General features: G+C 42.8%; 1 protein-coding gene across 1 annotated transcript in view; it reads left to right on the top strand.

The window, feature by feature from the left end:
* fer1l6 (fer-1 like family member 6) overlaps window positions 1-13,732 on the top strand; it is a 210,437-nt gene extending 196,705 nt beyond the window's left edge. Inside the window, exons 42-46 of the mRNA XM_056610925.1 lie at window positions 3,912-4,032; window positions 5,131-5,251; window positions 5,709-5,866; window positions 6,140-6,240; window positions 7,562-13,732. Of these exons, the coding sequence (XP_056466900.1) occupies window positions 3,912-4,032; window positions 5,131-5,251; window positions 5,709-5,866; window positions 6,140-6,240; window positions 7,562-7,742 (682 nt within the window). The 3' untranslated portion in view covers window positions 7,743-13,732. The remainder of the gene's footprint in view (window positions 1-3,911; window positions 4,033-5,130; window positions 5,252-5,708; window positions 5,867-6,139; window positions 6,241-7,561) is intronic.
* The last annotated feature ends 3,157 nt before the right edge of the window (window positions 13,733-16,889 follow it).

Here is a 16,889-nt window from a genome sequence, read left to right as displayed (position 1 = left end):
TGATGCTGGCTGAAGTCCTATTTCCAATCCTGACAGATTGGGGCCTGCCAGTCAGAAAGTCCTGGAGCCAGTCACAGATGGTGACTGGCACACACACACACAGATGGTGGGGTGCAGACCTAATGTAGACAGTTTGTCTGTGAGTTTGTGGGGGATGACTGTATTGAAGGCGGAGCTGTAATCCACAAAGAGCGTCCTGATGTAGGAGTCTTTATTTTCCAGATGGGAGAGGGAATAGTGGAGAACAGCAGCGACAGCATCAGAGGTGGACCTGTTGGGCCGGTAGGCATATTGCAGGGGGTCCAGGGTGTCTGGTATTCTGCTCTGAATGTGGGTCAGCACCACTCTCTCAAAGCACTTCATAATGATTGGAGTGAGTGCTATTGGTCTGTAGTCATTCAGGCAGCTTGGTGGGCTCTTCTTTGGAACAGGGATGATGGTTGTGGTCTTGAAACAGGAGGGAACTGTGCAAAGGCTGATGGAAAGGTTGAAGATGGATGTGAGAACATCAGCCAGCTCGTTGGCGCATGCTCTGAGAGCTCGCCCAGGGATGTTCTCTGGTCCGGCTGCCTTGCGAGGGTTGATGTTCCTCAGGACTCTGTGTACCTGTCCTGATGAGACGGTTGGTGGGGGGAGAGGGGGAGGGTGCTCCTGGTGTGTGAGGGCCTCCTCTCTGTGGTGGGGCTGGAGGTCTCGAAGCGGGTATAGAAGGTGTTGAGCTCATCCGGCAAGCTGTCTGTGGAGCTGATGGTGCTGGTGGTGGTCCTGTAGTCAGTGATGTGCTGCAGGCCTTGCCACATCCGCCCGGAGTCAGCAGTGGAATAGAAGCCATCCAGCTTCACTCTGTACTGCCTTTTGGCTGCTCTGATGGCTTTTTCCAGAGCATACTTCGCAGCTTTGTACTCTGTCTCATTGCCTGATTTAAATGCAATAGAGCGAGCATGCAGCATGTGGCGTACCTGACTGTTAATCCAGGGCTTCTGGTTGGGAAACCTCTTGACTTGTATGGTGGGCACGATGTTGTCAACACAAGTGCTAATATACCCAGTCACATACTCAGCATAGTCCTGTATGCTGACAGAAGAGTCCTCCAGTGTGGCTGCAGCTTTAAACACATCCCAGTCTGTCTGAGCAAAACAGTCCTGCAGGATGCTCTCAGTGTCTGGTGTCCAGAGTTTGACTTGTTTAGTCTCAAGGTTTGTCTGTTTCAGCCTTTGTCTGTATGCAGGATACAGGAACAAAGAGATGTGGTCTGAGTGCCCGAAGTGGGGGCGGGGTGCGGCCCTGTAGGCACCACGTATGCTGCTGTAAACATGATCCAGTGTGTTATTATCACGGGTGGGAATATCCACATGTTGGAAAAATTTGGGGAACACAGTCTTTAAGTTGCAGTGGTTAAAGTCGCCAGCGGCGATGAACGCAGCATCAGGATGAGCTGTCTCGTGCGCGCTGATGACGTCATAGAGTTCGCTGAGCGCTGCCGTGGAGTTGGCGCGTGGGGGGATGTAAATAGCAGCCAAAAACACAGCAGTAAATTCCCTTGGTAGATGGTAGGGACGGCATCTCAACAGTAAAAACTCCACATCTGGCGAACAATGCTTATGCACACCACGAGTTGTTGATAAAAACACACACTCCTCCCCCTTTGACTTTACCGGAGGCTGCAGTCCGGTCTGCTCGGTGTACGGAGTGAGTCTGTAGCTGAAAGGCGCAGTCTGAGACTTTGTCTGAGAGCCAGGTCTCGGTGAAGATTAGAGCGCAACACTCTCTTACTTCCCGATGAGTTGTAATCCTGGCCCTTAGCTCGTCCAGCTTGTTTCCAGAGACCGCACGTTAGCTAGCAGGAGGCTGGGTAGCGGTGGTCGGCTAGCGCAGGCTTTTAGCCTAGCATGAAGCCCCCCCCTCTTGCCCCGCCTGTGTCGGCGTCTCCGACGCGCTATCCTGGGGTCAGCTAGCTCGCTTGAGCCTGGTGATTCGGGGTCTTCCCGGGATTGATGGTGGTTGTGATGGTGGTTGCCGTGGTAACGGATAATGTTTTGCGGCAGAGCGAACAAACACGTCTGCCTCGCCATGGTAGCTAATGGCTCGCTCTCGCACACTGTGTTCGCTCGTGCATTATTGCGCGTCCATGTACTTGGAATGGGTGGAGTCAGAGTCAGCGCTGAAGGAGAGGGGGTAGGACCATTTGAGTTGTGTATTTTCAAAATCTGCTGGCGTTTCGCAAATCCCATACCCAACCTTTAAGACATAAAGAAACATTAAATGGCTTAAATCAATTGAAGGGATTTGAACAAAAGTCCAAAAGTCTAAATGGAGTAAACAATGTAAACATGCACACCATTCAAGAAAAAGTAAATGGTTGGACACAAATAAAGTTACAGCTGAATGAAATGCGCAAAGCATTGCTAAAAATGCAGAGTAGATTAAAAGTAGCTCAATAGAGTGGGAAAAACCGCCCAATCTGGCAACACTGCCTGAACGTCCTCCAAAAGTAGCCCAATCTGCTGAAATTGTGTAGATTTGTGTGTAGTGTGTGTAGATTTGTTAAATGGTTTGAATGAAGGGAAAACGGTTGAAATTAGACCGAGTTACGATGACTTAAGTAATTTAAATGTCAGAATGGGCAGACGGCTTCAATGGGACCAACTGTAGAATATGACGGTTTGAAACTAAAACTGTGATTCTGAAGAAAGTTTAAATGATATCGAAATTCCATTTCGATATTATTGAAGATACAAGTGTGTAGATTTGTTAAATGGTTTGAACGAAGATAAACAGCTGAAAATTGATTTAGTTACATCTTAAACATTTGAAGTACCAGGCTCTGCCGTCCTCCCATTGACTCCCATGTTAAAAAAAAATATATATTTTAAAAGTAGAATATCTTAAAAAGTATTAAATATTTAAAAAATCTGAAAAGAAGCGCACGATTCCAAGCTATTCTGAATATTTTAAAATATGAATGGAGTCTGGTGAAAAATTTAGGAAGGAGAAAGGTCCCAAATTTTGTAGGGAATAAGAAAGAAAGAAAGAAAGAAAGAAAGAAAGAAAGAAAGAAAGAAAGAATAAAACTTATGAAGAACAATAGTTGAGCGCTGCATGCAGCACTCACCTAATTATGAGCCCGAGCCCGATTTCAACCCAACATTTTTTTTTAATACATGTGTAACTTTGTTCACATTTGTTACTTAGGCCAACCCTGCTAAATATATATGTAAGGGTTAATGTATAGAACGCCGGTCATTATCGGGAAAATAAGCCCTGACAGGGCGAACAGGACACCGACGTGCAGCGGAGGTGTCTTGCTTCGCCCTGAAGGGGCTTATTTTTGATAATGACCGGCGACGTTCTATACGTTATCCCATTTATTACAAGGCTACTTGCCAAAACGAAAAAATAACATCACATGGTGTGTCTTTTAACAATTTATTTGTTACCAGCATTCGTTAGTAGTGTTGATCAGCAGAGAAATAGTCTGTGAAAGACTTTGACGTCGCTTAGCAACCGAAGACGCTGGGGTTGACAAGTTACCGGACTACTACCCATGCAAGTGCACCCATGCAACGGAGCGTTCCATTGCATTGAGAACACCCGTGTATTTAGGCCTATAATATTTCTGTTCATGGCCTAGATTTCCCCTCAGATTAGGCCAATAAAGCAATGATCAAAACAACAAACGCTCGATCAAAGGCCTAGCCCGACCCGGCCCGAGGATAGAGGTGGGAAATATCGGCTCGCGGGTCGGGTCGGGCTTAGGCAGACAATCTAAACTCTGGTGTGTGTGTGTGTGTGTGTACTTGTGTGTGTGTGTGTGTGTGGGTGTGTGTGTGTGTTTGTGTGTGTACGCGTGTGTGAGCATGTCTGTGTCTGTATGGACTGTGTTGTGTTGATTTGTGTGTGTGTGTGTTCAGATGGCTGAAGGGTCTGGAGGAGGACAGACAGGAGACAGACGTTCACTACAACTCTCTGACTGGAGAAGGAAACTTCAACTGGCGCTTCGTGTTCCCCTTCCATTACCTCCCCGCTGAGAAGGTGAGGAGAGAGAGAGGAGAGCGGAGAGAGGTCTCTGTCCTCTGGAGGCTGCTTTGTGAGAGAGGTCTTTTTCTTCTGGAGGCTGCTCTGTGTGTGGATAGAGGTCTCTGTCCTCTGGAGGCTGCTCTATGTGTGGAGAGGGGTCTCTGTCTCTGGAGGCTGCTCTATGTGTTGAAAGATGTCTATGTCCTCTGTGGGCTGCTCTGTGAGGAGAGAGGTCTCTGTCCTCTGGAGGCTGCTCTGTGAGGAGAGAGGTCTCTCCTCTGAAGGCCACTCTATGTGTGGAGTGGTCTCTGTCTCTGGAGGGCTGCTCTGTAAGGAGAGAGGTCTCTGTCTCTGGATGCTGCTCTGTGCGTCTGTATGAGCTGAAGGTACGACTCCACTCAGTTGAAAATATGCTCAGCAGCGAATGAGACTGATTCAGCAGATTCTGACCCAGACGTTTTAATATTAGAAACAGCCAATAAAATGAGGACAAGAGATATTCTCAGTGAGCTGTGATGAGGGACGGCTGCGCAACAGAGAACAGAAAGACACAGACAGCAGGAGATAGGATATGAACATGAGGTAGAACATGAAGGGCGAGCAGATGAGAGAGAGCAGTTGTTTCATCCTCCAGCATCATTTAAATCTTTGAACTTCAGTATCTAGTATAGGAAGTATAGGAAATTATTACAATCTAAAATGAAAAAATAGTTTGATATTTCACTTTTAGCTTTTTAATTCAAGCTCATGTAGTACACATTGGAAAATGTGTCACACATATGTCCTGTAATAAGGGAAATCCATGTTGAATATTCTCGAGGCATGGAAATGGTCAAATGTCCAGTTTTCAGAACAAGAGTAATGTGAAAGACCCCTTTCAGAATGAGCTATTTGTTTTCATGACCAATATGGTCAAACCACAGTGCGCTCCTGTCTTTGTCACTGCAAGCCGTCTTACACCTGATTGGGGCGGGTCCGTCTTTTTTTCTGTTGATGATATTAAGGAGGTGTGTGTGTGTGTGTGTGTGTGTGTGTGTGTGTGTGTGTGTGTGTGTGTGTGTGTGTGTGTGTGTGTGTGTGTGTGTGTGTGTGTGTGTGTGTGTGTGTGTGGAGGTGCTGGTGATCTCCAAGCGGAGCAGTATCTTCTCTCTGGACTGTTCTGAACAGAAGCTGCCGGCCGTTCTGGTTCTCCAGGTCTGGGACTTCGAGAGGCTGTCCTCAGATGACTTCCTAGGTATGTGTGTGTGTGTGTGTGTTTGTGTGTGTGGGGGGGGGGGGTAAATATATGAATATATACATTCCCATTCATTGTCTGGGTGACCCCATTTATTTTGAACAGTTTTCAGGTATGCTAACATAATTGCACATGGGTTTTCTAATCATCAATTAGCCTTTGAACACAATTAGCTAAACAATGTACCATTATAACACAGGAGTGATGGTTGCTGGAAATTGGCCTCTGTAAACCTATGTAGTTATTCCATTAAGAATCAGCCGTTTCCATCTAGATTAGTCATTTACCACATCAACAAGGTCTAGACTGTACTTCTGATGAATTTACCACATTAACAATGTCTAGACTGTACTTCTGATAAATTGTATGTAATCCTCATTGAAAAAAGACATTTCTAAGTGACCCCAAACTTTTGAATGGTAGTGTATATGTGTGTCTATGTATTTGTTTGTGGCAGGCTCGGTGGAGCTGGACCTCCACTCCTTCCCCAGGGGGGGTAAGTCGTCTAAGAGCTGCAGGCAAGAGGCGCTGCAGGAGGCAGGGGACCGCATCTCCATCTTCCAGCAGAAGAGATCCAGGGGCTGGTGGCCCTTAGAGAAGGCTGGGGAACTCACCGTACGACACACACACACAAACATTATAGTGAGGGCCCTTAGAGAAGGCTGGGGACCTCACCGTACAAAACACACACTACTACACTTGGGGCCCTTAGAGAAGGCTGGGGACCTCACTGTACCATATTATATAGACTACATACACATCTACTAGCCCACACAAACTCTCAAACATATATACACTACAAACACACACACATGTATACAAAGATCTTCATTCATACATCTATGACCCATCTGCAATGTTTGATTGGCATGATGCGGCCCCTCCCAGGGTAAGGTGGAGGCGGAGTTTCACCTGGTGACATCAGAGGAGGCCGAGAATCACCCGATTGGTCGAGCCCGCAAGGAACCAGAACCTCTGGATAAACCAAAGTAAGACATTGCCTAACCTGACGCTTGATCATTGTGTGTCAAAAAAATGGTTCAACGCGCCTAACGCGCCTACACAGCTAGATGAGCCCGCCCAAAACTTATTTTCCTCCGCTACTTTTCTTTTGCTCCACAAACATGGCTGAGATCACCACCATCGCTGCGCTGTATTTGTTGTGGGAGTTCGAGGAGAGTAGGAAACCCAAACGCTGCAGTGTTTTGGTGCATGATAGAGCTTAGATTGGGCCCAGAAAATCAAGCCCGATCCGGCCCGTGCACGTTCTGTCCGAGTCCCGCCTGGCCCGACACATTAACTCTAATCATGAGCCCGAGCCCGATTTCAACCCGACATTTTTTTTAATACATGTAATAACTTTGTACACATTTGTTACACATTTGTTACTACTATTATTTACAGCCCGACCCGGCCTGCGGGTCGGCTCGGGCTCGGGCTCGGGCAGACAATCTAAACTCTAGTGCATGACATCCTCTGTAGGCGCTCACAGCTGGTAGAGTTTAACCACCTCCTCATCGTTTCAGCACACACTGAAACGATGACTTGGTCGTCAATGTTCTTTCTGCTTCTGTGCGTCCTCGGCTCCGTCTCTCTGCCAGTGACATCGGGTCAAGCTCAACGCTGTTTGGCTATTGCGGCTAAGCGTCACGCGTAGGAGCGTAAAAAGTAAATTTTTTGGAACTCTGTGCGTTGGGCGTTTTGGTGCGTTGGCCGCGTTATTTAGGTGCGTAAAACGCGTTTAACGCGGCCAACATGCTGCTTTAGCGCGTGTAACGCATCTACGCGCCTAAACCAATGGTTCCCTATGCAAAAATGGTTCCCTAATGCATAGAAAATGCAAAAAGATTTTCTATGCCTCTAACGCTCGTAACGCGTTGAGTGTGGCCGTACCTACACCTGGACTAGACTTTTCTGGACTAGACTCACCTGGACTAGACCCACCTGGACTAGACTCTACTATTTTGAGTATCCAAGCTCTGGTATTTTGAGTATTTTTACAGAATTTGACTGTAGAGACTGAGACTGAGGGTGCAGAGACCAAACTACTTCTAGTTCATTTACTTCTGCACTACACTTTCCCCAACCTGACAACCATTAATACATGTATCCTACTTAAAAATGCAAATGTATGTTATTGTCATTAATTATTTACGACACTAAGTGTGCCATTTTATTTTTTATATGGTAATTTCGATCTGGCTTTAGGGGAACGTCCAGGACATGACTTGTACTCACCACCATGTGATCGCGTGTGTGTGTGCGTGTGTGTGTGTGTGTGTGTGTGCGTGTGTGTGTGTGTGTGTGAAGCCGTCCAGACACATCTTTCTCGTGGTTTGTGAATCCCTTCAAGTGCTTCTTCCACCTCATCTGGCGGAACTACAAGAAGTACATCATCGCCGCCCTCATCCTCCTCATCACTGCCCTCTTCCTTGCCCTGATCCTCTACACGCTGCCAGGTGCCATCTCCCAGAAGATGGTCAATGGATAACACACAATTTATAGTATCCACATTATCAGTTAGTTGTCTTCTATAACTGTATGTTTAGTTGAATATGTGCTCTAGCCATTACCACTGCTGCAACAAAGAGAACATGCTTATACTGTTAGTTGACAGCCTAATTAAAGGATAACCTGATGCTACATGATACTACTGTTGGTTTGTAGCCTGAATTAAGCTAACATGCTAATACTGCAAGTGTATAGCTTGGTAAAAGCTAACATGCTAAAACTGGTGGTATATCTAGTAGGAGAGTATTTAAAGAGCAAGTAAACCGAATGTTTCAGTTGGAATTAAAACACACAGCAACTTTGTGATATTTCTTAGAGCCATTGTAGTGTATGAGGGTTAAAATAAGAGATGTTGTATTTAGGTGGTAGGTGTTGTACTATAAGTGTCCAATATTTAATCCTCACTAGGACGCAGACATTAAAATAAACAGCTGCTTAGGTAGAGTTCCACACATCCACTCACAACATGGCCTTATACTATTGGTGTCCGAGAAGCTTAACCAGTGTTAACAAAAAAATCACAAGAAGTCGCTATTGGTTTTCTGAAAAGTCGCTAGAACGTGCTAGTTTGCAGTGTCGTGATGTGTACACTAACACGTACTCAGGTATAAAATGCAATGTTCACAATAATATCACCACGTTTAAAGCAATTGATTTTTGAATTTTTGGGACACTGGCTCTTTAATGATTCACTTTATTTTCCTATTTCTATCCTCTCAATATTTATTTGATGAATTATGTTAACATACCCATAGCTGTAGATAGCAGTTTGAATCAAAAAATTATACTTAATAATTGTTAGAAGCAGCAATTCTTGACATCTGTGATATTTAGTAGTGATTTTTTAAATTTAAAACAAGAACCATTATCTATTTCCACATCGGGTTTCTAGGATTGAAATACTATGAATATCAAATAATGAACCAGACCCAGAGTTAACCTTCGTTTTTCATCATTTTAACAGTCATTACATTTGGTTGCATGTCGATGACATCATACAACCCTTACCAGCGATCATCCGGGTAAACAGGCAAACACACAATCCACACTTCACTAGCCAGACCCTGACCCATGTCAGCAGGACCCTGACCCATGTGTCAGGGGCAGGGTTGGAATTTCACGACGGCCATGGCCGTCGTTGCCCCGCACTTTGGCCTTGATGCCCTTCTGAAAATCGTATGCCCATCGGCCACTGTGGCCTCGGTGCCCCTCGCTCTGCCCGTTTTGTTTATTTCTTTCCCCCCTGCCTCTGCCCTCTCCTGTCAAGTCCGCCCCGACAACGGAATGTTAGTACATGTACTTGATTTGTCACAACAGTAACGTAATCAACAAGTGTGACCAATAAAATGCAAGCGTTAAAGGTCCCATGGCATGCTACTTTATGGATGCTTTAATATAGATATTAGTAGGCCCCAAACACAGTATTTGAAGACGTTCCCGATATTCAGCCGTGGTGCAGAATTACAGCCACTACAAGCCAGTCGCACATTGAGCTTTCCCCAATTGTGCCATTTCGGTGTATGCAGCTTTAATGCAAATGAGGAGGAGAGAGGCGGGTCAAGGAGGAGGGTGGGGTGTGGCCCTGAGCAGCTTGCAGTCACGGTACCATGAGCTGTTTACAGTGGATGTATCACAATGGCGAGGCGCAAACAGCCTTTAGCCGTGTACTGTAAATATTGTAGAACCCACGGGAGTCCTGGAGCTCCATATCTAAATAATATCATATTATTAGGGGTGTGAATCTTTGGCTTCAGACGATTCGATTAACGATTCAGTAGTTGGCGATTCGATTCAAGGACAATTTTTTTTTTTTGGAACGATTCGATTCGATTCGATTCTGTAAACCACGATTCGATTCAGTAACTTTGAACCAAAATTCTATATCAGTGAAATAAACATGCAATAATGTGACACCCTGTCATGGGTAGATGTGTTGGAGCGTCTTGAACTAGGTGGAAAATCACTCAGGAGCCGACGAGAAGTTTGGAAAAAGATGGGATCTTTTATTTTCCCCATTTAAGGCCCATAAGGCAATAAAACGAAAATCAACAAAAATAAAAATATTTTTCACTAAACAAACTGAATGGGCTTGACTGGACCTTTGTATTATTGCTAGATTTTGGCGTAGCCAAAATATACAAAAACTGCAATAAACATAATTACAAAAACTCGGGGTCACTTCCGGTTTACCCGGAAGTTCAGTGATGTTGCTAGGTACGCGTCCTGCGTCGCTGACGCATTAAAATCTGAAAGGACGCACTAAACTCACTATCCATGCGTCCCGGGGACGCATCTCATTTTCCCCATGAAAAACGATACATTGTGAACATTAAACAACTCGTGTTTAATCACAGTAACTGGCCAAAGAAACCTTCTTGTGAGCAGACCGGACAAGCGCTGTTTCAACCCTCTGCGCATCTACTAGACGTGATCCCCTGTACGAAGTATCGCGACATGCTAATATAGCCGCTACCAAAACAACTAGCTCGTCACCGCTGATTTCATTTCAACAATTAAAAATACGAGTAAATAAACCCACGTTTCCACCATTTTGTTTTGATTTGAATTCTTGTCATTTATTTTGGTGCTATTTGTGATGCTACAAAAATCCTGTTTGATTTGAATGTAATATGTCATGCCACTGTGACAGTTCTGCAATAAACTTTTCAGATTTTGAATTTTATTTGTTTAATTTCAGATACATTTTGAACATACATTAATATATCCGTTTATTATAACCATATCATACCACCATCAAGGAGTTTAACACTATTAATTTAATTTAAGAAATAGAATAATAATAAAAAAGAAACACATTTTTTAAACTGGGGAGTCGGGACCCATTGAATTTCTCGGGGACCCACCCAACTCGCCACCTGTGGGTCCCGGGGACTCACTACATTGAAAACCTATCAACATCACTGAAGTTATGACGTTAATTTAAACCCCGTTGACGCGGCACACATTCCCTAATACAAAGTCTAGAGAGACGCTGATAAGACGAACATTTACGCTGTGTTAACATGTAACTTTTAAACTAAATAAACAAACCTGGAATTTGACAACGACATACTTGTTTGAATGGTTATTGCAACAGAACAGGTGACGTTAATGGTAAATGGTATTAAACAGAACGTTGTAATGATGGTACTTGCAAGATTGTATTAAACTGCCGTAGCGCGCATGATAAATGACATGGTTGATAAATGATTTTAAAACAGTAGGAAGGTAACGGAATACATAGTCAAACAAGACAAACACACACAGGCAACATTGACGGAAGCTATGCGCCCCGTCACACACCCCTTGTAAATTTTACCATTATTCTTTGCGAAGCCAAAATGCTTCCACACTTTGGATTTCAAGTTTGCTGGTGCATTAACAATCTCGCTGCCGCTCTCTGCCATGTTTGAAATGCACCAGTAGAGGGTGAGGGAGAAAAAAAACTCTCGTTGGACTTCCTTGCAAGCTGACTAGCTGATGACAGAGTTACGGATTACCGAGCTGCACTTCACAAAATAAACGTGTAAACTAAGTCTTAAAACCTTAATCATAATATATTCATACGATTTAAAGCATCTATATCGATTATTGGTGAAGCCAAAGCAATTCATTCTATTTATTTATTTTAGCAGATCGATTTAGTTGAATCTGTAGGACTGACAATCGATTCATCGATGCATCGCATGAATCGTTACACCCCTAGTTGATTCTCAACAAACTATCAGTCGATGTTCAACTAAGCATTAGTAGAGAGGTCTTAGGACTGTCAAATTAAAGTGAAAACAGTTGAGAACAGTAGACACTCTACAAACTAGTAACAGTACAAAATAGAGACAAGTTTTGCACTGGATGACCGCAAAGTGAAATAAACAACACATAAGCAGCATATCAGAAAAGAAAGCAACTTTATTATTTAAAAAAAAAACTAAACTTTAACAGAACTTTTTTTACAAAGGAAGAGTTCAAAGAGTCAAAAGAACCAAGAATACTATAAACCGTTTGAACAGATACAACAAAAACTTTTTTTTCAAAAATAAATTAAAACACTCTCCTTTCTCCTCTGTCCATTTCAGCCTATGATCAATGCCAAGCTCTGCTTCCTATGTCTGATAGGAACGCCTTATGTCCTTGACAAGCCTGCCAAGGACACCTTCTGAATTTTTCCTCGCTAACCAGTAGGTCCACTCAATAAAGCAGCGCTGCTCTTTCAAGGCCTTCTCCGACCGATTCCCCCGCATTCTACAAATTTCCTTTTTATAGGTCTGCCACACTCTCTCGAGGTTCTGGGTATGGAGTCCTGTCTGAGGGTCAACATAATGTTGGCTGTGGTTCACCCTGACATGCCTGTAGCCCTCTGTGGCGAGACCGGCATACGCTCTCCACTCATCACTTACGACGAGACTGTTGCGCTTCACATGCTTTTTGATGATAGGAACAAGGGTCTCCTTATTTCGTCTCTGCACGAGGCGAAGAATAGGACGCCTGTCAGACCGTTTGATTTGGAGCATTCCAAAGACCCATGTCCTTTTTCTCCTCCAGCTGTTCCCGAAGCGCCCTCTTCCGTACTGCCAAAACACAATGTAAATGTTATAAAATAAATAATACCCTAGTCAAATATAAACATAATCAAGAAAACCACTCAATGTTATATTACAGCCAGTGAGAAGTAGGATGAGTATGCTAATTTCCAAATGATATAAATAATGGAGTAATATAAAAACTTTTGTTTTTTTAAGTTTGGAATGCATATTATTATTAGTATGTGTTGTTGCATGTCAACAGTGAATGAGTTGATAACTCTTTCATGCATTGAACTACCTGACAGTTACCTAGAAGTTGCATTATTACCTTGATATGATATAGCCTACGGCCTAATTTTTGAGTTTATGCTCTTTTCTTCCTATTTCTTATTTCAGCTTGCTCTACCTGAAAAAACTATAATGTAGCCCATGTTTTCTTAAGGTATAGATTAGTTATAGCAAATAGTATCAAAACACTCCGAGGCGTCTTCCATACTTCTTGAAAGATGCATACAGCACACAAGTCATGACCTTGTAACTTTTCATCGGCCCCTCCAATATGCCGATTTGCATGTGAATACAGTACATAGTGCTATTTATTTGATTAGATTAACATCATCAAGTACTTAAATTAATAATTTATTTCAACTGGTTAAAACCATTCCAGGGAAAATATTTTGAATGGTGAGGCTTTAAATACAAATTCAGAAAATTCAGAAATTATGTTCAAAGAGCCAAACTTCCACAATAATTAATCTAAAAGTAAAGCTTAAAGATTTCTCTTGAAGACAATTGATATTTCAACATTAAGTTTTTCTCTCAGGACCGCAGTCGCTCACTATCTTCCGAAAAGGACTCAAGACTCACCTGTTCAGAGTTCACCTCGACTCTGCATAGCCACCTTTCCTCTTCTGACCACCATTGTACACTGTATTGTAGTGTATTGTATTGTATTGTATTGTATTGTATTGTAGCACTTAATAGTATTGTATTGTATTGTATTGTATTGTATTGTATTGTAGCACTTAACTGTGTAGCAACTGCAGCAGCTGCTATCATGTCTGTAATACAGGGAATTGATTAGCCTAGCGATTGTGGTACTTGCACTTGGTTCTATGAACATCCTTTCTGTACCGACAGCGATATATTGATGCACTTCTTATGACAAATGTACTTATTGTAAGTCGCTTTGGATAAAAGTGTCTGCTAAATGCCCTAAATGTAAATGTAAATGTAATGTTTTTAATAAAATCCAAAACAAGAACTGAGGAAAGATCCGATTTTTGAGGAGTTGAAATTGAATGACCCCATATTTAGTGAAGTATATTACAAATATACCTTGCGCCTATGGCAGAACTTGCTCTCGTCAATGTGGACGATAGCGTTGACTCCACCAATTTTCTGGCCTTTTTTTTCTCCTGTGCCTTTTAAGGCTTTTTAGGCAAATTCTTCGCAGTTTTTTGGACATCATTGAGAGTGTAGCAGTGCTTTTAGTGATGCCATCCTGAAGCATGTCTACCTGCCGTAGCTGCAAACCCTGTGCAAATCTACAAAGAAAACAACAATTTAATCAGAACTGTTTACATACACAAAGAAAATATGTGCTTGTTTGATCAATCCGTAAATCTACTCTAGTCACAAAGCTTTTTCTACTGAAAAACTACTGTTGCAACTTGCAACTATAGTTTCAGCTTAAATTGTACAAACATTACACACTCTGAACCTAGAACTGTAATCTGTGAAATACTGCCAGGGCTCCAGAGTGCGCCTAATTTGGGCGCACATGCGCCTAGAATTCGGGGTAGTGCGACCAAATATTTTATTTGGGCGCACCGGTGCGACTGAAAATGTATCTGGTATAATTATTATTATTTATTTTTTTAGAGCAGTCTATTCATTATATTGTAATAACCACGGAAGAGGCAGTGAATGAAGTATTGATTAGACAGCGATTTATTAGACACCTAATAAACCGTTGGAACACGGTAGACCGGTAACAATAGAAACGCCGGGAAACAAACCCGCGAAGCCCAATCCAGGGGCCTGTACTACGAAGCTCGATTAGAGGGTTAGCGAGGTATGTTGAGCTGAAAGCCTAGGTTAGCTGTACCATGAAAGTCGATCTCTTTAAGCGTCGCTGTATCAACATGGTGACTTACGCTCGCAACCAAACCTGGTCGGGAGCAGCTTTTCAGCGAGTCTACCCGGAGATCGGCTACTTATATCGGCGTGCGCAGCTTCCTAGCCCCTCCTCCGATAATGGCGTCACCATTTGTGGGTGTTCCCATGGACCTCAACGCACTTATCGTACAGGCGTCTCTCCGGAGACAGAGGGTTTTTCGGGACAGAACCGATCCCTTGGCATTGTCTGACGATATTCTTTATGAGAGATATACATTTGGCATTTATTTAAGGCATTTATTTAATGGTCAAGATATTATTAATCAATGGCGTAAATATCGACGGTGCAACCGGTGCAGCTGCCCGGGTTGCCCCCCCCCCTCAACAACTCAGCGCAAGGCAGGCACGGTCCAAACCCCCCCCTCAACAACTCAAAACTTGGGTGCACCATAAATACGTGCTGGTGCACCCAAATTAAAAATTTAGGCGCACCAGTGCACCCAAGGAAAAAGTTAGTCTGGAGCCCTGACTGGAGTTGGAGAAAACCTAAAATGATTACCTGTGAATGTACTTCATCCATGTGAAGAGACTACAGTGTGAGTTTGAGAAAAGAGACTCGGTCCTTACACTTCTCCTCAAACGTCCACATCTTTTACGACGGCACTCCCTGAAAATTGCAAACAAATTGGAAATTTAAATGATGTCTATAAGTTTGACATGTATAAGTCTACCAACTGCTCAGCCTAAAACATTGTGGCAATGTAAATAATCCTAATTGATGATCATGACATAAATTATAACTTGATCAAATAGATATCTTAAAACTTAAACTAGCTTGATACTACATATCAAGCTAGCCGGCTATTCGCTGTGTACAATCTTATTCAACATTTCAATCATGCATTACAAGGGTGTAGGATTAAGTGTATAGTTCTTCCTACTTGTTTCAGGCATATCAATTAAATATATCTAATTTTTTGTTTATTTTTATTTTCTGTGAATTGATTTGAACATCATTTTTGTCTATTGTATTTAAAAATGTTTTTCAGGGGAAACAGATGTTATTTGGTGATTTTCCATCATTCGAATACCTTTGTGCTGTATTGAAATGCTCCCCCAGAGTTCTCCTATTAATTATTTACAGGCCACCCACATACTCTGCAAATTTTTTCAGAATTATTGTCTAGCATCTCCACAGACTTTGACTGTCTAGTTATAACTGGCGACTTCAATTTTCATACTGATGATTTTAATGACAAGTGTGCAAAAAAACTTTTTACCATTTTGGACACATTTGAACTGTCCCGACATGTGAAAGAGACTACTCATTGTAAGGGCCACACTCTAGACCTGGTTATCACAAAGGGCCTCAATGTTTCTGATCTCTCTGTGACTGATCCTTCCTTGTCTGACCACTTTTGTGTTTTCTTTAATATCTTTTATTCCCGACATACAGACAAAATCAAATACTGTCAAAAAACGGTATATCAATGAAGAATCTTATGTACTTTTTAGAAAGGCCATCTCCTTACTACCACCTCTCAACCCATGTTCTGCTGATGATCTTGTAGAAAACTTTAATTTGAAAATTTTGAAAGTCATGGAAGTCATTGTCCGGCAGTAGCTCAGGAGGTAGAGCGGGTTGGCTGGTAACCTGAAGGTTGCTGGTTCGATCCCCGGCTTCTCCTAGCTGAGTGTCGAGGTGTCCTTGACAAGGTACCTAACCCTGACTGATGTCGTGATGTCGACAGCTGCTGCTGGAACAGAGACTTCCAACTCTCCAGCAGTAGCGCCCCAAGGCCAGATATGCGCCTAGCGGGAAAAACTGATGATGATGATGATGTCATTGCACCTTATAAGGTTAAAACAATTTCTGGAAAGCAAAAGGCACCCTGGAGAAAAGCTGCTTCTGTAACAGCACAGAAAAAAGAATGCAGGAAGGTTGAACGCATCTGGCGTAAAACAAAACTTCATATTCACCATGATATCTACAAAGAGAGCCTCCGTGCCTACAATTCAGACTTAAAAAGTGCTAAAGAAACATTTTTCTCCAATATCATTAAATCCAATAATAATAATGCAAAAACCCTATTTGCAACTGTTGACAGACTGACCAACCCCCCAACACAAATTCCACCTGATCTCCATTCCACGCAGAAATGCAATGAGTTTGCAGCTTTTTATACAATTGAAGGCATCAGACGCGCCATCAATATCTCTACTTCAAACAAAAATGTTGGACTACCACCCTGTTCAGGCAAAAGTAACGTGGCAGGGATGGCATGCTTTAATGTTATTGACTCTAAAACTCTTGTGGAAACTGTTACACAACTAAAGCCATCCACCTGTTGCCTTGATTCTTTACCTACCAACCTCTTTAAGAATGTTTTTGACTGCCTAGCAATAGACATATTGCAGATAGTTAACAACTCTCTCCAGTCAGGCAACTTCCCAAAAGCCCTGAAAACTGCAGTTATTAAACC

Source organism: Gadus chalcogrammus, chromosome 16 (genome assembly GCF_026213295.1).
Source record: "Gadus chalcogrammus isolate NIFS_2021 chromosome 16, NIFS_Gcha_1.0, whole genome shotgun sequence".
In the NCBI taxonomy this organism is placed as follows: domain Eukaryota; kingdom Metazoa; phylum Chordata; class Actinopteri; order Gadiformes; family Gadidae; genus Gadus; species Gadus chalcogrammus.
The sequence above is the reverse complement of the archived record's forward strand: the minus strand, read 5'-3'. Positions and strand labels throughout refer to the sequence as shown.